The sequence below is a fragment of the Mobula hypostoma genome, chromosome 6 (genome assembly GCF_963921235.1).
Source record: "Mobula hypostoma chromosome 6, sMobHyp1.1, whole genome shotgun sequence".
Lineage (NCBI taxonomy): Eukaryota > Metazoa > Chordata > Chondrichthyes > Myliobatiformes > Myliobatidae > Mobula > Mobula hypostoma.
In genome coordinates, this window is record NC_086102.1 from 38,531,736 (window position 1) to 38,552,091 (window position 20,356).

At 40.5% G+C, this 20,356-nt stretch overlaps 2 protein-coding genes across 2 annotated transcripts in view; one reads left to right on the plus strand and one right to left on the minus strand.

Moving 5' to 3' along the window:
* Positions 1–2,265: 2,265 nt before the first annotated feature.
* Positions 2,266–18,004, plus strand: creg1 (cellular repressor of E1A-stimulated genes 1). The gene is made up of 4 exons (XM_063050616.1): positions 2,266–2,620; positions 13,450–13,569; positions 14,173–14,377; positions 16,800–18,004. Exons 1-4 carry the CDS (start codon positions 2,357–2,359, stop codon positions 16,814–16,816), a joined length of 606 nt encoding a protein of 201 aa, XP_062906686.1. The 5' UTR covers positions 2,266–2,356; the 3' UTR covers positions 16,817–18,004.
* Positions 17,234–20,356, minus strand: part of LOC134347946 (immunoglobulin-like domain-containing receptor 1) — a 67,631-nt gene continuing 64,508 nt past the window's right edge. The window contains exon 8 of the mRNA XM_063050615.1: positions 17,234–20,162. Within this exon, the coding sequence (XP_062906685.1) occupies positions 20,121–20,162 (42 nt within the window). The 3' untranslated portion in view covers positions 17,234–20,120. The remainder of the gene's footprint in view (positions 20,163–20,356) is intronic.

Genomic DNA, 20,356 nt, shown 5'->3' on the forward strand with positions numbered 1-20,356 from the left:
GTTGAGTAGTGATGGAGAGAGAGAGGTGTTGTGGTTGTTCGAGTAAGCCAATGTCGTCGCTTCTTCCCGTTGTCCTCCAAAACTTCCAAGTTAGCCAAACTTGACCAACTTAAGAGCACTATCTTCAAGTGATAGCCTACCAACCCAGGCAAAGGTTAGACACACTGGTAGACTCCACAGGGTCACTCTTTCACGCACTAATAATCACAGACCGATTCCTCTCAATCGATCTTCAGTCCCACACTCGTGGGCACCTGAGGATAGTGGTAGCTTCACCACACCTTAGTGCGTCTGCGTGTCCTGTGAAACAAGCAATTACGTTGGTCTAAATACTGTTGTGCTGAACACCAGCTGTCCATCAAGTAGCTCCTCCTCTCTCTCTCTCTCTCTGTAGGAACTCAAAAGCTGGCAGTGTCCTTGCAGAAATCCCAAACAAACTGTGAGCAGTCTTCGCCCCTATTTCTCTCTCTGTAACAAGCTGTTTGTGCTATACAGCTGCACACCCTCTCTCTCTTTTTAAAGGCACATTCCATAAGGGATAATTCAGGATCCCGTCACACGTTGCATGGATATATTCAAGCTATGTAGTCTACTTTTTCAGACATTGAGCAAAAACCAAGGATCTGACTAAGTGTTAAGATTATCAACAGCAAACTCGAAGAAAACTCAAGCAAAATTGTGCGTATGATGATTTCAGTGGTTCCAGCACTCTTGATCCACTTGTTGAATCTCAAATGCCTTCTCATAACTTTAAAAGCTGAACATTTCTTGCCATTGTTGACAGCTTGCTTTCTGCCCTGTCAAAAAGGTAGAACGCTTATCTAAAGATGAATGGTGTTTTTGGATTCCTTCATCAGTTACAGTCACTTACACCTGAAGAGATCGTAAAGAGGTAATCAAATCTTATTAAATAATATCTGGAAGATCTGGAAGAAAGTCTTGATGAAGAATTTGTGCAGTTTACTGAACTGTTGAAGACTGATCTTGCTCCTCATATTGGTGCCAAAGAAGACCTTGTAGAGTTACAGTTGTACCGTTTGATAACTGACAATTCATGGAGTCATGTTTTCCAAATGTAGAAAATGCCTTGCGCATCTATTTATCACTCATGGTTACAAACTGCAGTGGAGAACGCTCATTTTCAAAACTGAAAAGGATTAAGAATGAACTAAGGAGCACCATGAGTCAAAACAGATTGAACAATCTCACTCTAATGAGCATTGAACATGAACTTCTGCGTGAACTAGACACTTCCAGTATCATCATCAAATTTGCTCATGCTAAATCTAGAAAATGTAACTTTTCAATTGTAGTTTTGTTACTTTTGACATTTGAATTTGATACCTACATGTAAGTAATACTATTGCTGAAGTGTCAGACACTTGTCATATTATCTGGCTGTATACCAAAAGAAAAAATTGAATTACTTTCCTATGCAAGTAATTTTATGTTTTAATACTTATGTGCATTTTTAAAATTTAGGGCCACTTTATAACATACGCTACAGGCCCCTCACTAGCTTAATCCAGCCCTGACCAACTGTATCAACTTTTTCAGCTGTGTCAGTGGAAAAACAGTTAACAAAAAAACCCCAGCAAACTCCTAATCTGATAGCCTTTTATAGATATTGTTTCGGTTTCTCACTTATTCACTATATACTAGAAATCTTTGGTAATTTAAATGATGAAGGTATTCAGAAAACTGCCGACAGAGCAGGGAAAAGGCACACCGTTATCTTTATAGGTTGCTAGTGTTTAAAAATAAAATATTGCTTAAGGTCCAAAGTTGGATGTGACACGTTACGGAAAAAACTGAAATACTTAAGGAAAACGTCGCTATCATGGGCAGATTCGGGTTTATTTTCACTGACGTGGCACGGAATGTGTTGTTTGGTGGACATAAAAATCACCAAGAGTGCAAAAGAGGGGCAACAAGGTAGCGTTAACAGACCGTGTACATTGGAAATCAGAAGGCGGGTGGGATGAAGCTGTTCCTGAATCACTGAGTGTGCATCCTCGGGTTTCGGTACCCCTCCTCCCCGAGAGCGGTAACGAGAAGAAGACATGTCCCGCCTGCTGAAGATCTTTAATGAGAAATGCCGCCTTCATTGAGTAAACCCCTGCTGTTGATTTGTCCCCTTGGGAAACTCTACCCCGCCTGTATGAATTGTTTTAATTCGGGTATGCTGGGCAGAGAGCCCAGTAGGAACACTTGCGCTGACAACGCTGGGAACTAGTTACGCATTCGTACTGGGAGGTTCGGGTCATGTGATGCGCTCGGCCGAGTCACATGATTGTGCTGCTGGTGGTGTTGAGTGATGTGATCGTTGTCACACACACCTACGGACAGGTGAACCATGGCGCGGGTTGTGTTCTTCCTCCTGGTGGCATTCCTGAGCCGAGTGGGCGCTATCCCCCCTCACGAGGAGGTAGCGCGAATGGCGCGGTACGTGGTTAATAGCTGTGACTGGGCGGCGATGGCTACCATCTCCACACATAAGCCGGTTGTCGGACGGGCTTTCGCCAACGTCTTCTCGATCAGTGACGGTCTGCAAGGGAACGGAAGTGGGGTGCCGTACCTCTATCTGACCCCAATGGAAATCTCAGTACAGGATATCGAGGTGAGTGGAGGGGAGGCCAGGCAGCCTGCCTTCGATTGTATGCAACCGGTAAAAATCAATTTCGGGTCCACTTGACAGTTCCCGAAGACGTTTTGTACCTATTTTCCCCAGATATACATTTTTTCAAGAGTTAAAAACTGTGGTAATTGTAATATACCAATGCAAAAATAATGTCCAATAATTTTTAAAATGTTAATTTCTGATTGTGAAATACAGTGCCTATAAACAGTATTCACCTCCCTTGGAAGATGAATAACAGTGGATTTAATTTGGCTTTTTTTAACACTTTAAGTAGGTCTCTAAAAAGTGAGATAAATTACAGATATAGAACACAAATTAATGATTGCATAAATATTCACTCCCTTCAAGTCTTAACTTAGTGGATGCACCTTTGCCAGCAATTACTGCCTTGAGTTTGTGTGGATCAGTCTCTTTATCAGCTTTGCACACCTGGACACTGCAATCTTTCCCTATTCTTCTTTACAAAACTGCTCAAGCTCTGTCATATTGCATGGGGATCGTGAGTAAACAGCCCTTTTCAAGTCCGGCCACAAATTCTCAATTGGATTGAGGTCTGGACTCCGACTTGGCCACACCAGGATATTAACTTTGTTGTTCCTGTGTAGTTTTGGATTTATGCTTGGGGTCATTGTCTTACTGGAAAACAAATCTCCTCGCAAGTTCTCTTGCAGACTGCATCAGTGTTTCTTCTGGGATTTCCTTGGATTTTACTGCATTCATTTTACCCTCTACCTTCACAAGCCTTCCAGGGCCTGCTGCAGTGAAGCATCCTCACAGCATGATGCAGCCTCCACCATACTTCAAGGTAGGGATGGTGTGTTTTGATAATGTTTGGTGTTTGGCTTGCACCGAACAGTGTCCAGTCTGATGGCCAAAAAGTTCAATTTTGGTTTCATCAGACCACAGAACCTTCATCCAGCTGACTTCAGAGTCTCCCACATACCTGCTGGCAAACTCTACCCGAGATTTCATATGTTTTTTTTTCAACAGTGGCTTTCTCTTTGCCACTCTCCCATAAAGCACCGAGGCAACAGTTGTATGCGCAGTCTCTCCCATCTCAGCCACTGAAGCTTGCAACTCCTCCAGAGTTGTCATACGGAACTCACTGAGGTGCAGGCGCAGGGGGGCAAAGGTGAGGTCCTTCCTGAGGACAGAGTGTTCTGCCTCAGAGAGGGGAAGGTCCGCGGGAATGGTGAAAACCCAGCATGAGTGAGAGGTGGACTGGATACTTCTTCTAGTCACTGTATATTAGGCAGAGTAACAAGGATTACGCAAACCAAAAAAACCTGCAGAATCTAGAAATTGAAGTAAAACAAATTGCTGGGCATACTTGGCAAGTAATTGTCTTTGGAGAGAGAAACCAGTAAACTTTAACTCAGATTATCTGTGGAGTAACCTCCTGGTCTTTTAAATATGTCCATATTCTCTGATTATAGTAATGAAGGTAATTTTCTTTCTCCTAATTGGTAGCATAGTATTTTCTTGTTCTGACCTGCTGGAAGGGGATTGTGCCTCTTTGACTTAATCTGAACTGAAAGACAGCATTGCTGCCAGTCTTGTACTCTCTCAATAATACACTACAGTGTCCACCCAAGTTTTTTCTTTGGACTTGATCCCATAATCTTCTGACTTGGAGATGAAACTGCAGGAGTTGTGTCACAGTTGGGACATGGACTGGTATGCTAACACTATTCAGGCTAACTCATCATCTCTTCAGATATTTGCTGCTGTACTTCAAACGTGATATGAATTGAATTTTGGTCAGTGATCAGCTTTTAAATGTGCTTTTTTTCTGTAGTCTGTTGTCAGTGATTTTGGCATACATCATGAAAATAGTAGCCTCATTTTGTTGTTAGAGACAGCAAATGTTACATGTTTAAGGTTTTTGCAACTTCTATTCATTTGATCATCGTGCAGATTATTTATTTGGTACAAATAACATTTTTCAGTGGTGGGGTTGGGGGGAATGTCATTTGGGAGCTATTACATATTAGTTTTGTGCAAAAGAACGTCATTCAGCCCACTGTGTGTCCGCAAGTTCCCAGCAGAGCTTTTCCATCTGTCTCATTCCCCTTTTTTATATAATTCTGCAACTTATTCTCTCACAAGTTCATCAACTTTCCTCTTTTAAAAAAAAATCTTACCTACAAGATGGATATGGCATGAAGATCAGTGCAGAGAAAACCAAACTGATGAGAAACAATGAGGAGCGAATCACAGTCGGTGGATAAGAACTAGTGACTGTCAGACGGTTCAAGTATCCTGGCACCATCATCAACCATATAGGCTCAAAGCCTGAGGTCCTTGCAATGGACAGCCCAAACAACAGCAATGCTGGCTAAACTAAAACCCATCTAGAGAGACAATAACATTGCTCTGAGATCATGCTGAAACTACGGCTTGTAGTTGTGTTCTCCATCTTCTTGTATGCATGTGAATCATGGACTTTGACAGCAGAACTGCAAAAAAAATCCAGGCAGTAGAAAAGAGATGCTTCAGAAGGCCTTTCAGCATCTCCTACGCAGACCATGTTTCAAACGATAAAGTACATAGAACCATCACCCAGCACATGAGACACTACGCAGATCGACTGTCCACAGTAAAGAAGAGGAGATTGAGGTGTCATAGCCATGTAACAAGATCAAGTGGACTCTGAAGGATCATTCTCCAGGGAATGGTGCAGGGGAAGAGAAAAAGGGGCAGACAATGTCACAGAGTGGACTGTAGAGAGACCCATGCACTCACCCACAACCGGGAGAGATGCAGGCAACTGGTGCAGCGCTCATCCATACGGTGCCCAGACGACCCAGGTGGGCTGCAGGATCCGTAACCGCAACCTACAATAAAATAATTTACAGTGGCCAGTCTTCATGAGAAAACTTGGGCACCCTGCAGAGGCCCACATAGTAAAAGGGAGACTGTTCAAGTGGCAGACGGGGCAGGATTGATCATGTGTCCCTGGAGCTATGAGTCAGCAGCACTAACGATTGTGCAACCTTCCCAATGTCAGTGTTACTGATGGACTGAGATATCATGATCTTTTACCTTGCTGAACTCCCTTCTCCTGAACTTTGGAAGTTTTAGTAACTTGGGCTTGATGGAAAGAGGAAAAAGTGAAGAAAATACTCTACGTATGATAAATTTGAGATTCAGGATATTGAAAGCTCCAAATTTTATGAGAAAGAGGGAATTAGATTAAATGTTTCTTGCTTTCAAAGACACATGAACTTAACTTCTTGACCCTAGTCTGACAAGATTGAACAAAGTGTGGTGATCAGTTTTGAACTTTCACCAAGGTTTGTTTGATTTGGTGTCAGTAGGATAGACACTTGAGCAGGACGGCAATATCTCTGTCATAATCTTCCTCAACGCTGGGGCCTCTCATTCTCAGCCCCCTACTCTGCTCCCTGTACTCTCACAACTGTGTGTGCTCGAACTCCATGTACAAATTTACATATTGTACCAGTGTAGTGAGTCGGAGTACAGGAAAGAGGTAGAGAGCCTAGTGACATGGTGTCATGACGACAACCTTTCCCTCAGGGTCAGCAAAGCAAAAAGGCTGGTTGTTGACTCCAGGAAGAAGGCTGTCTGTATCGACAGTGCTGAGGTTGTAAGGGTTGAGAGTTTTATGGTCTGAGGAGAGAACATCACGAATAGTTGTCCTGGTCTAGCCATATAAATGCCACAGCTAAGAAAGCTCATCAGTGTCTCTACAAGAAATTTGGCATACTTCCTTTGATTTCACAAACTTTTAGTTGATGTACCATCGAAAACTATCTTTCCAGATGTATCGCAGGTTGGTGTGGCCACTGCGATGCCCGAGTCAGCAAGAAACTGCAGAACTGTGGAGACAGTTTAGCACCTCATGGAAACCTTCTGTCTGTACTTCTCGCTGTCTCGGTAAAGCAGCCAGCATAATCAAAGGCTCCACCCAAACCAGACATTCCCTCTCCCATCAAGCAGAAGATACAAAATTCTGAAGGCACGTATCACGAGGCTGTCTCCTGCTGCTCTAGGACGACTGAACAGTCCCGTGGTACGATAAGGTAGACTCATGACCTCACAGTTGACCTAGTTTTGACCTTGCACTTTGTTACCCACACAGCAATTTCTGTAGCTGCAACTGTAACCTTGTACTACCCGATGCACTGTGTAATGAACCGATCTGTCAGGGAGGTACGCAAGGCAAGTTTTTCACTATATCTCTGTACATGTGACAATAATAAACAAATTTACTGATTTATTCAACAGGATCTTTTTTTCAAATGTTTAGGATTTTAAAACTTACTAAAGCTCTGCTACCAACAAAAAATGGACTGCTGGAGGAACCTGGCAGGTCAGGAGGCTTCTATAGAAGATTTTAGCTGGTCCAGATGAAATGTTTATTTGGCATTTTGGGTGTCAGCAGGTCTCAATCCAAAATGTCAGCTGTCTTATTTTCAGCCACAATTGCTGCCTGATGCACTGAGTTTCTCGAGCAGTTTGCTTTTCTTGCAGCAGATTCCGACATCTGTAGTTTTTGTGTTTCCCCAGATAACCAGAATGGGTGTATCACGCTGATATGAATGTTGTCATGAGATTAAAGACTAAACAGTGATTCTCAAAGTTTTGCTGAGTCAGGGTGAGCCACAGTTCTTCATATAGTTTTTAATTTGATGATTACCCCACACTGTTAAGTTTTACTAAATGAACCCAAATGTAGCTGAAAGGTCTTAACTGAATTGTGTGGCAGGGATTGCTGTCTTTAAGCCTTGTTTAGAAACTTCAAAGCAATTAAATTTCATTGTTTCCGTTCCAGATTTGTTTTTGGATAACTATCAGAAAATTCAGAGGATATAAATCAATGGTTCCCAGACTTTTTTGGGTTACCTCCCCATTGACTCCCAGAACACAATCCCCAGTGTAACGTTCTCCCTTTCAGGCCATTACATAAAAAACAATGAAGAACAGTGAAATAAAATAGGAACTGCAAGTTCAAAGCAGTGACAAATAATTGCAAAACAATATTTAAATCTATTTAAAGCTACAAATAAAATTATTTTAAAAATTACAATGAGAACCATTTTCATCAACAATTTTAGCACGCGCATTAGTAGTACAAATATTCACTACTTCATTGCCCTTTCACCTTTCAGCAGATGGATGGGCTCGGTGCAGTGATATCAACTTCACAACATCAATCTGAATGTCACTCGGGAGTCTCAGATCCCTCCCCCACCCCCACACCCCCATCCAATCATTTGCAGTCTGTTTTGTTGCCTTGAAAGATGTTGGGCGACTTCACTGAAACTGCACTCCAGTAAATATGATGCTGGAAAGCAATACAGAGCATCTTGACCTTTTTCCACAGGTCAGGATAACATTCAGAAATGTCTTTCTGCGACATGATGAAATGGGCTGTAGTCAGCATGGTTTCCTCAAGGGAAAACCTTGCCTAACAAATCTGTTGGAATTCTTTGAAGAAATAAGAAACTGGATGATGTTGGGTACTTGGATTTCAGAAGGCCTTTGACAAGGTGCCACATGTGAGACTGACTAACAAGCTACAAGCCCATGGTATTACAGGAAAGATCCTAGCATGGGTAAAGCAGTGGCTGATTGGCAGGAGGGAATGAAGGGAGCCTTTTCTGACGGGCTGTCGGTGACTAGTGGTGTTTCACAGGGGTCAGTGTTGGGAACGAATCTTTTTATGTTATATGTCAATGATTTGGATGATAGAATTGATGACTTTGTTGCAAAGTTTGAAGATGATATGACGATAGTTGGAGGGGCAGGTAGGTTTGAGAAAGCAGAGAGGCTACAGAAGGACAGACAGGTTAGGAGAATAGGCAAGGAAATGGCAGATGGAATACAGTGTCGGGAAGTGTATGTACACTTTGGAAGAAGAAATGAAAAAGTTAAACGGGGAGAAAATACAAAAAAAACGGTGCAAAGGGAAATGGGAGTCCTTGTGCAAGATTCCCTAAAGGTTAACTTTTAGTTTGTGTCTGTGGTGAAGAAGGTAAATGTGATATTATTTATTTCAAGGGGGTTAGAATATAAACAAGTATGTAACGTTGAAACTTTATAAAATGTTGGTGAGGTCTCACTTGGAGTATTGTGAGCAGGTTTGGGCCCCATATCATAGAAAGGATGTCCTAAACTGGAGAGGGTTCAAAGGAAGTTCATAAAAATGATTCCAGGATTGAATGGCTTGTCATATGAAGAGCATTTGATGGTTCTGGGCCTGTATTCAGAAGAATGAAGGGTAACCTCATTGAAACCTATTGAGTGCTAAAAGGCCTTGATAGAGTGGATGTGGAGAGGATATTTTCCATGGTGGGAGAGTCTAAGACCAGAGGACACAGCCTCAGAATAGAGGGGCGTCCTTTTAGAATAGAGATGAGGAAGAATTTATTTAGCTAGAGAGTGGTGAATCTATGGAATTCTTTGCAGCTGTGGAGACCGAGTCTTTATGTATATTTAAGACAGAGGTTGATAGATAGTTGATTGGTCAGGGCATGAAGGGATAAGGGGAGAAGGCAGGAGAATGGAGCTGAGAGGAAAATTGGATCAGCCATGATGAAATGGCAGAGCAGATTCAATGGACCAAATGGCCTAATTCTGCTCCTATATCTGCTGAGTTCATCTAGCATTTTGTATGTGTTGCTTGAGAGTTTGAATATATCAATAAATATTCCAGCCAGTTGGTCCACATAGATCTTTAGTATTCAGCGAGGTACACCATCTGAACAAGATGGCTTTTGTGAATTTATCCACTTGATTAATTCTCAATATTTGGCTCCAGAGACTGAAGTTACAAGGTCATCCAGAGATATGGGAGTTCCTGTTGGCATGTCATAGTTCTCCCTTATCAAAGCATGCATAAAAGGCATTGAATCCATCTATTCTGTCTGTGCCTCTCATAATCTTATTACCCTTGATCAGATAACCTCTCGGTCTCCAGCGCTCCAGAGAAAATAACCCAAGTTTTATACAGCCTCTCGTGATACCACATGCCCTCTAAACCAGGCAGCATCCTGGTAAACCTCTTCTGGACCCTCTCCAAAGCCTCAACATCATTCCTATAGAGGGGCAATCAGAACTGTATGCAATATTCCAGATATGGCTAACCAGAGTTTTATATATTTGCAACATAACCTCTCAACTTTTGAGCTCTGTGCCTCGACTAATAAAAGCAAGCATTCCAAAAGCATTCTGAACCACCTTATTGACCTGTGTAGCCACTTTCAAGGAGCAATGAACATGGATCCCAAGATCTCTCTGCTCAGTAACACTGTTAAGGATATTGTCCTCCTTGCATTTGCCCTAGTTCACATTTATCTCGATTAAACTCCATCTGCCATTCCTCAGCCCATATCTGCAACTGATCTATATCACACTGTATTGTTTACCACTGTTCTACACTATCCACAACTCCAATCTTGGTATCATCCACAAACTTATTAACCCACCCATCTACATTATCACCCATGTTATTTCCATACATCACAAACAGCACAGAACCCTGCAGAACATCACTAATCACAGACCTCCAGCATTGTCACCCATGTTATTTCCATACATCACAAACAGCACAGAACCCTGCAGAACATCACTAATCACAGATCTCCAGTTCAAATGAGTCCCTTCAACCACTACCCTCTGTCTTCTATGCACAAGCCATTTCTGGATCTAAATAGCCAATTTGCTGCAGACTCCGGATCTGGGTGAGTCTCCCATGAGAGACTTTGTCAAACACCTTATTAAAATGCATATAGACAACATCCACTGCCCTACCCTTGTCAATCTCTCTTGTCACTTTGTCAAAGAAACTCAATCAAGTGGGTAAGACATGACCTCCTCTTCACAAAGCCGTGCTGGTTCTCATTATGGAGGCCCATGGGTTTCCAAATGCTCATATATCCTACCCCGAAGAATTTTCTCCAGCAATTTCCCTACAACTGACGTGAGACTCACCGTTCTACAGTTCCCAGGATTTTCCCTTGTTCGCTCTTAAATAGGAGTACAACATAAGCCACTCGCCAGTCCTCCGTGACCTTGCCTGTGGTTAGAGAGGACACAAAGATACTGGTCAAGGTCCCAGCAATCTCCTCCCTTGCCTCCTTCAATAACCTGGGGACCTGTCCACCTTCATTCTCATTGAGGCCCTCCTTGATCTCTAAACTCCTTAACATATTTATAAACTCAGCACCGATCACCTGGTCCTCCATATCTTTTTCCTTGGTAAATACTGAGGCAAAGTACTTATCAGGTACCTCACTCACATTCTCCACATCCAAGGAAATGTTCCCTGCCCCCTCCCCATCCTTGAGTGGTCCCACCCTCTCCCTAGTTATCCTCTTGCCCTCGATGTATGTATAGAATGCCTTGGGATTTACATTGATCCTACTTCACAAGGACTTTTCAATGGACCCCTCCTGGCTTTCTCAATTCCCTTCTTTAGTTCTTTTCTGCTTTCTTTATGCTCCTCAGGTGCTTCGTTTGATCCTAATCTCTGGAGCTTTACATATTTTTCCTTTTTCTCCTTGACTAATATCATCACCTCTCTGGACATCCAAGATTCTCTTACCTTTCCATACCCATCCTTCCTTCTAAAGGGAATTTACCTTTCCTGTACTCTGTGCAATTCATCTTTAAACACACTCCGCATGTCTAATGTGGACTTTCCAGAGAAAAGATGTTCCCAATTAACACTTAGTTCCTGCCTAATGCACTTCTAATTTGCCCTACTCCAGTTTCAAACTCTCCTGTAAGAACTATATCTATCTATCTATAGCTATCCTGAAAGTTAAGGAGTTGTGGTCACTGTTCCCTAACTGTTCACCTGCTGGAAGGTCAGTCACCTGGCTGAGCTCATTACCCGTCATCAGGTCCAGTACAGCCCCTCCTCTCATTGGACCATCCACATATTGATTTAAGAAACTTTCCCAGATGCAATTAATAAATTCTGCCCCATGTAAACCCCTTGCACTAGTGTTTCTTGAAAGGTCATTACTAATGCCTCCACGATCTCTTCAGCCACCCCTTTCAGAACCCTGGCGTGTCTGGTCCGGGTGACTTATCATCTTCAGACCTTTCAATTTCCCAAGAACCTTTTCTATAGAGTCATAGAAATGTACAGCACAGAAACAGGCCCTTTGGCCCATCTAGTCCATGCCAAAACCATTTAAGCTGCCTACTCCCATCGACCTGCACCGGGACCATAGCCCTCCATATCTCTACTGTTTATGTAACTATCCAACTTCTCTTAAACGTTGAAATCAAGCTCGCATGCACCATGACCCTCTGAGTGGTCATGTTTCCCCTCATGTTCCCCTTAAACTTTTCATCTTTCACCGTTAACCCATGTCCTCTAATTTTAGTCCCACCCAACCTCAGTGGAAATCCTTGTACTTACCCTATCTACACCCCTCATAACTTTGTATACCTCTATCAAATCTCTTTCAATCTTTTATGTTCGAAGAAATAAAGTCCTAACCTATTCAATCTTTCCTTATAACAGGTCCCCAGATCCAGTAATATCCTTGAAAATTTTCTCTGTATTTCCTTCAACCTTATTTACATCTTTCCTATAGGTAGTTGGCCAAAACTGCACACAATACTCCAAATTAGGCCTCACCAATGTAGTGGAACACTATGTAACATATTGACTAAGAATGGAAGAGTTTACAAGGTTTATTCTTCTAAATAATCTTTTATTTTAAATAAACCTTATTTTGATTATATTAAAAAAAATGTTCTCTTCTTACTGAGAACTCAAGAGTCAGAAACAGTAACTATCCCACCATACCCTGATGAACAGTGGCCATTTTCCATTCTGTGCTCCAGTAGAGGGAACTAGTGTAATTACTTTTTATTTCCTTATGCTAAGGACTTGAAATGAATTGTCAGGAGTCAAAATTTGATGGTCTCTGGCCTTGCTGATTTTTAAAATCAAAATGATCTTTGTTATAGTTATGGTAACTTCACAGACTTCATGTCCCCTGATATCTGAAACTTCCACCATACTGCTAGTGTCTTCCACATTGAAGACTGTTGCAAAATACTTATTCAGTTCATCTGCTATATCATTGTCCCTCATTACTACCTCTCCAGCATCCTTTCCCAGTGGTCCAATATCCACTCTCGCCTCTTTTACATTTTATGTATCTGAAGAAACATTTGGTATCCTCTTTAATATTATTGGCAAGCTTACATCTTTGTTCCATCTTTGCTTTAATGACTTTTTAAATTGCCTTCTGTTGGTTTTTAAAAGCTTCCCAATCCTCTTAACTTCCCACTAATTTTTGCTCTATTATGTGCTCTCTGTTTGACTTCTCTTGTTAGCCACAGTTGTGTCATCTTTCCTTTAGAATACTTCTTCCTCCTTGGGATGTTATATTCTGTGCCTTCTAAATTGCTTCCAGAAATTCCAGCCATTGCTGCTTTGCTGTCATCCCTGCCGTTTTCTTTTCCAATCAGTTCTGGCTAACTCCTCTCTCATGCCTCTGTAATTCCCCACTCTACTGTATAATATTGATACATCTAACCTTAGCTTCTCAATACTGATACATCTGACATCAGCTACTCATTGAAAGGAATCTATGGAAGGGAATAAAAAGCCTACATTTCTGGCTAAGTTTCTACGTCAGAACTGGAGACAAAAGGGAGAACTTGTCTTTTCCTGTGGATAGAGTGAATGTGCTCAGTAGTGATGGGGACTTGAGCTACATGCCTTATTGATCCTGTTGTAAAATGTGAATTGACGTGGATCATTCGATATTTAAATTCCTGTTTACTCTTAATGTTTCCCACTTTTATTTTAGATGCATCCAGAAGTCTCCCTGACCATGACCTTGGCAGAGACTGACTACTGTAGAAAACACAAATATGATGCTCAAAGTCCACTTTGTTGTCGTGTGATCCTCTGTGGAACAATTGTGACGGTATGCTGTAACATAACACTCCGACTTTTGCATCATCCATCCTACTTTCCTGTTGGCTCGCGAATTTTCTATTCCTGGTCGTTGGCAAATGAGTTTAAACTGATTGGAAAAAGTGAAGTGTTAGTCTGAGTTTCCAGTGATTTTTTTTCTCATTGTCATGTGACACAGAAAGGAAAAACATCATTTAATTACCAAAAACTGATTCTGCATTCCACATTACCCTAAAGGGAGAAGTGATGGTGTTCAATGCTATAAGTTAATTTGTCATTATTTTATTTAATTATTGTTTATTTTTGCATTCCTGAGACTTTTCAATTGCCTTATAATAAAAGTGCATTACAGAGAAGCATTAAAAGAAATTATTCTGAGTTCAGCGTGTACTCATACGTAGTGATTTTGCAGTACCTTCAATCATATTTATTGATTTCAAGTATATTGAAATGGGATGATGGGGTCCAATTGCCCCACATCCACGCATTTAGACAACTTTATGTGGGCTTTGTTCTGAGGCACCTTTTGACACAGAGTAAACTGAAGTGGGAGCTCCAGTTTCTTTCTGAGTACTCCAGGACTACAAATATTTTATATATATTCATTATTCAGGTGAATGGGACGGAAATTGAAATTGCCAAGGAGGCTCTCTTCAAGCGTCATCCAGAAATGTCCAGCTGGCCATCCAGTCACGAATGGTACTTCGCCAAGCTGAGTATCACCAACATTTGGGTCCTGGATTATTTTGGTGGAATAAAAACTGTAACACCAGAGGAGTACTACAATGCCAAACCAGAATTTGAAAGGAATTTGACTGGTAAAGATTTTTTACTTTTTATCACCATTGATAGGTTCCTGCTTTGGTACGCAATCGATGAACAACTACCCGAATTTCCCAAAAAGCCATCTGTTATTCATCTGTCCCAGTGGATCTTAAGGCAGTTGATACTAGTTCAAGTTAAGTCTGCCAGTTATTAACATGTGATTACTCGGTAGTTTCAGTATGGAAAGAGCTCTGTCATCCCAGTTTGGAGTTCATGCTCCATGTGAGCATCCTCCCAGTTTTGCTTGTCATACAGCATGACAGCACAGGAGCAGATACTTTGGTCCATGCCGAACTATTATTCTGCCTAGTCCCATTAACATGCATCTGGACCATAGCCCTCCATATCCAAATTTCTCCTCAATGTTTAAATCGAATCTGCATCCACCACTTCCGCTGGCAACTCGTTTCACACACTCACCACCCTCTGAGTGAAGAAGTTCCCTTCAGCATTTCACCTATCACCCTTAACCCATGAACTCTATTTCTAGTCTCACCCAACCTCTGAAAAAAGCCTGCTTGCATTTACCCTGTGCATACCCTTCATAATTTTGTATACCTCAATCAGGTTTCCTCGCATTCCCCTACGCTCCACGGGCTCCAGCAGCATAACTTTTTTCTGTCTGGCTTCCTCCTTACAGCTATGTAAGCTATTCACCCTTGTATACATTTTGTGGGAACAAATATCTTCAAATTCCTTATTGCTCGAGCATTATAAAGGACTTTACGAGTAGAATCTGGCGAATGAAAATGTATTTTAAAAAAAAATTAAATTCTGGACTTTTGTTTGGAGTGCTTATGCTATCTTTAAAGAATGATGTAATTTAAGTTTACCCATGCAATATGAGTGTTGCTGGCAAGGCCAGCATGTAATAGCTGTGAAGACAGTTCTGAACTCTTACCATGATCTGCTGTTATTGTAAACGTCCTGGATTTTAACCTGAGAAAATGAAGTTAGGGAAATCCAGTGAGTGACTAAACCTTTCAGGTGGTCACATTCCCATCTAGCTGCTGATCATTTCAGTAGTAAGAAGATGCCATCACAAACAAGAGAAAATTGGCAGATGCTGGAAATCCAAGATACTGGGGGATTTCAGCAGGCCAGGCATCATCATGGAAAGAATACAGTCAATGCTTCAGGCCAAGACCCTTCAGCAGGGTCCTGCCAAAGGGTCTCGGCCTGAAACGTCAACTGTACTCTTTTCCATAGATGCTGCCGTAGATTCAGACATGTAAGCAGATAGTAATGTTGATTTTCTGGAGTATTTTTTGAGTTGTGCTCAGTCAGGTGACAGAGACATGATTGATTTGCGTAAACAACCTAAGCCAGCATAGTATGCCCATCATGCTCAGCAGAACAACACAGAACACAGCAAAACAACAAAACAAGCCCCTAACCTACCTCCCACCTCCCACCTCCACACACAGTCCTCCAACTCTAGGACAGGCTGCTGGGATCTGGGGCAAGAACAATATTCAGGTCAAGGACGTTCTGTGGAGGGAAAGGAAAAGCCATTTTGGGTCAAAACCAAATTGCTAAAATTCTCCTTCAGCTGATTGTTTTTGCCTCATCTATCAGTATTTGACAGCACTGGATACGAGGCATTCAAGGGAAAATCTTGTAATAAAGATGATGTATACCCTTATTCCCCACAGCTAACGAAGTATCTAAGCACCATGCTTTAGCGTGTTGTGTCCTTGAGCAAGGCACTTAATCACACAGTTCTCTGCGACGACACTGGTGCCAATCTGTATGGGTCCTAATGCCCCTCCCTTGGACAACATCAATGTTGTGGAGAGGGAAGACTTGCAGCATGGGCAACTGCCGGTCCTCCATACAACCTTGCCCAGGCCTGCGCCCTGGAGAGTGAAGACTTTCCAGGCGCAGATCCATGGTCTCGCAAGAGTAACGGAAGCCTTATATGTGCCATCTGCAGAGGTGCTATTAAAATAATTGAATGTTTTAATTTTTAATTTCCACTTTTAAAAGTTAATGGCAGCTGTAAACTTAAGTTGTTGAATTCTAAACCCCTTTCTGAATGCATTCTGTGTTTATTAGAAGTGTATATAAACTGGCTGCCTTTGAAGTACTTTAAGCTAAGCCATTGTATGATTTTAAATGTCTAATGTACATTGTTTCTAACTAAATTTAAAATCTTAAAACTTTTGCAGTTGTATCCCTAAAACGGATTTAGTTTGCCTTTAACCCACTTTGCATTTATGAATCTTTGATACTTGAATATAAATTTAAAGTGTAGTTAGTGACATTGAATTTTTGATAGTTCGTACAATTTTGATTCAGGCAACAGTAAATATATAAGGTATTTTCAGCTTCTGATCTATTTTTTCACATTAAACCACTGCATAATGCACACCTTGTATATAACGTTCTAACATTCTGGTTGCTTATTTGCAGACGGATGGAAATCGTGAATGGTGTAATTCAGAACAAAGTGCTGACTATTACCAAGATGCGCCTTCACTTAATATTACTGTATAGGAAAAGGATGTGCTGGGAGACTACTTCAAATCAATTTAAAAGAAAAAGAATGAGATTTTGAATTGAATATTTTAGAAAAAAATGCTGCAATGAATAATCTTGAAGTTTTGAATCTTGCAATTGATTAGCATCCTTGACTTGGAAATGTGGTGAAGAATTTTGAGATTATTTTCATCCCTTTTTAGTTAATATAATGTAAATGGAATATACTAAAATATTGAGTTGGAATAAAGTTATTTCCAGCCAGTAGTTTGAAAAGTAAAAATCTAGTTGATAGAAACCTAAAACAAAAGGATAGGAGAGCTCAACTTCTATGCAAATAGTTCATTTCAGGTTAATTACATTACAAATAATCAGTCATAAGCATTGATTCTTATTTCAGTTTGACACAGATATCTAATCTGTTGATCTGTTACAGCATTTTGCTTTGATTGCTCATTATCTGATTTTCCTATCAATTGCCTTGCATAAAGATAATTAAGGTTTCTGACTTAAACATGTTCTTAAATTAGAACAAATTCTTTGGTTGTAAAAATGAAAACAAGATCTATATTAATATTGCATGAAAATTTGTATTTGTAAAATATCAAAGTGCCTATTTTTGATTAAGTAAATGTTTGAATCTACAAGCCTATAGTTGTTTGCGTGTTGCTGTCCTTTCCAACCCCTCCCCAGTCCCTATAATCAATTTGACTCTCTCCAGCAGCTTGTCATGTTGAAATGGCTAACAGTTTGGAATATGAGTTTATACCCTGCATTTTGCAAGAGGTGCACATTATTTGGTGGGGGTGGGGATTGTCTATTGTGATTTTTTCCCCCCCTGTAAGATTAAGCTGTCAAGGAGTGGTAATTGGGAAGATAATGATTCATTTGTGTTGTTTTTGCACAAATTCTGTGTGAATTTTATTCTGCATCTCAAATTTTTGGGTAATGATTTGGGTTACAGAATTTTGAGGGTGAATTTCTGTAACCCAAATGCTTGCAACATGCATGATCTGTAATGGAAAACTTTGACCTAAGTTTGGAACTGATTCCTAGATGTATGTTATGTATCTGTTTTCCTTCATTTTGGCATCCTGCCTTTACATTCAAGGAGATGTGTTGTTTTTCATATTTTCAAATTATGGGGGAGATAAACAAATTAAACCTTTTCAAACTGTTTACACTAATTTTGACTCAATACTGGAATGTGCTATTGTTCTTCCATAACACTTTAACACTAAATTCCAAAGATTTACCTCCCTCATTTTAGTCCTAAATAGCCTATTTTGACACTGGTACTCCTGAGCTGGACTGTCTTGAGGAAATAGCCTTCACTGTCAGGCCAAGTTTTTTTAATATTTCAGGGGTTAACTTTTAATCTTAACTCTAGAATACAGAGGCCTAGGCTACTCAAACTTGTACCAAATCTGCCTTCCTAGAAACCAATTCAGCGTATATTCATTGTAGTTTTTCTAGAAGCATCAGCCTTTGGGATCAAGAGATCAAAACTTTACACAATACACTAGGAGTTGTCTGATCATTGCCCTGTGTAACATGCACAAATGTTAGTACAGGCAGTCCCTGAGTTATGAACGTCTGAGTTACAAACAGAGGAAGGAGAATACCGTCTGCCATTTTAAACCGTTGCGGTTAACACTGTGTTGAGTGTGTAACTCTATTTGGCTTAAATTTTTCTCGGCAAGATTCACCCTCACTCCCCCTCCCCCGTTTTCCAGTCAATACCGCCCCCCCAATTGTCCCATTTAACCTGTCTCAGTGTGGGTGGACTTTAGGACCCGGAGGAGCACAGGACCCGCTGCCCGCGGCTGCTACTGAATCCACAGTGTTTCTGTTCCGTTGACGGAAAACGATCGTGATTGAAAATAAAATGAAAATAATAGTGATCGGAAAGAGGTGAAACGCCATCAGTCACTGGAAAAGCTTCAGGCTACAGTCGGTCAACAATCGGAACAATTTTAAAGGATAAAGTGAGAATAATGGAGCATGTGAAAGGCCCCGCCCTGATGAAAGCTACAATTATTGCTAAGCAATGCAGTGGTTTAATTATTGAAATACATACGTTTCTTAAGTGTTTTATATGCATAGAAAGGTAAAATATATACTATATACGAAGACAAACATTTGACTAACTGACACTAAATAATACCGGGTGTACCTATTCTGACTTACGTACAAATCCAATTTAAAGACGGACTCAGGAACGGAACTCGTTTGTAACCTGGGGATTGCCTGTAATGAAAGCCAACTTTCAATGATTTGTGCACAAGGACTTGTGCTGTCCATGTACTCACTTTGTGTGCTTCATATTCCCTTAGTTCTTTACTCAGCTGTGGGGTCACTCGTTATGTAATACACTCTCCCGTCAGCAGGATCTCCTTCAAGTGCTCCACTGGATACCAAATGTTTCCTGTAAATGATCTGCATGTTTGTTTTGCTGATAATGTTGCCCATTTTATTTTCCTGTGCTCAGACCCACATTTTTTTTTCTCCAATCTATTTCTACAGTCAAACCAACTTTCCTTTTGAAACACGTTATACACTAAAGTGTTGATTTCCTGTCCTGACTGTTCTGTAGTCATTTCTGAGCATTTCCTGCATCTGAGCCCTCCACACACAATTGCCTTCAGCTGTCTTGTTTTATGAATTGCTGCACAGATAAAGGAATGCAAGAGAAGAATAATTTTAATTTATTTCAATGTATAGATTAATTATATTAAACAATATCAAAATATGAATGATTAAAATAACTACATACTAATTTGAAACAATTAGCTATCTTGGAATTGAAAAAGGCATCAATATAATTGTTTATAATACATCTAACTTTTTTTGCCGTTGCCAATTTACAATCATTACGCGATGAGATTTTTGATAGATTTTAAAGCTGCAGAATAACAGGTAGTCTCAATGAATATTTCCTCAAACAGGAAACCACTTACTGTCTGGACGAGATGAAAACCCAGGTATAGAAGAGATAGCTGTCAATTCCCCATTAGGTGTACATAACATTAAAAAAAAACGACAAAGTTATCCACCAACGTCCAATTGTATTTTCTCTATTCCAAAGACAATCATAATGAACAGTTCATGTTGCAAAGTTATAGATCTCAAGCACAGCTTGAATATTCATTTTGGAGCTTTTCTTATGTTCTGTAAAAGCCATGATGAAAAGATAACAGAGGTCACCATCTATATACTTCAACATAACCAACATATCAATTGTGGAAATCTTCATCATATCACAATACTTCTCCCACTACGAGAACTGCCACGTCCCTATCAAAAAAAAAGATTTGTTTTAATTTAATTATTTTTCTAAACTGTAATGCCATTTTTTACAAATAACTTTTTAGAAGAGGGAAACTATTAAGGGGAAAAACAAATCACAGGAGAGCTAGTATAAAATAACATTTCAAGTTTTGGTATTTGTAAAAGAAAACTTTCAGTGCCAAACCAGTATCATTAAACTG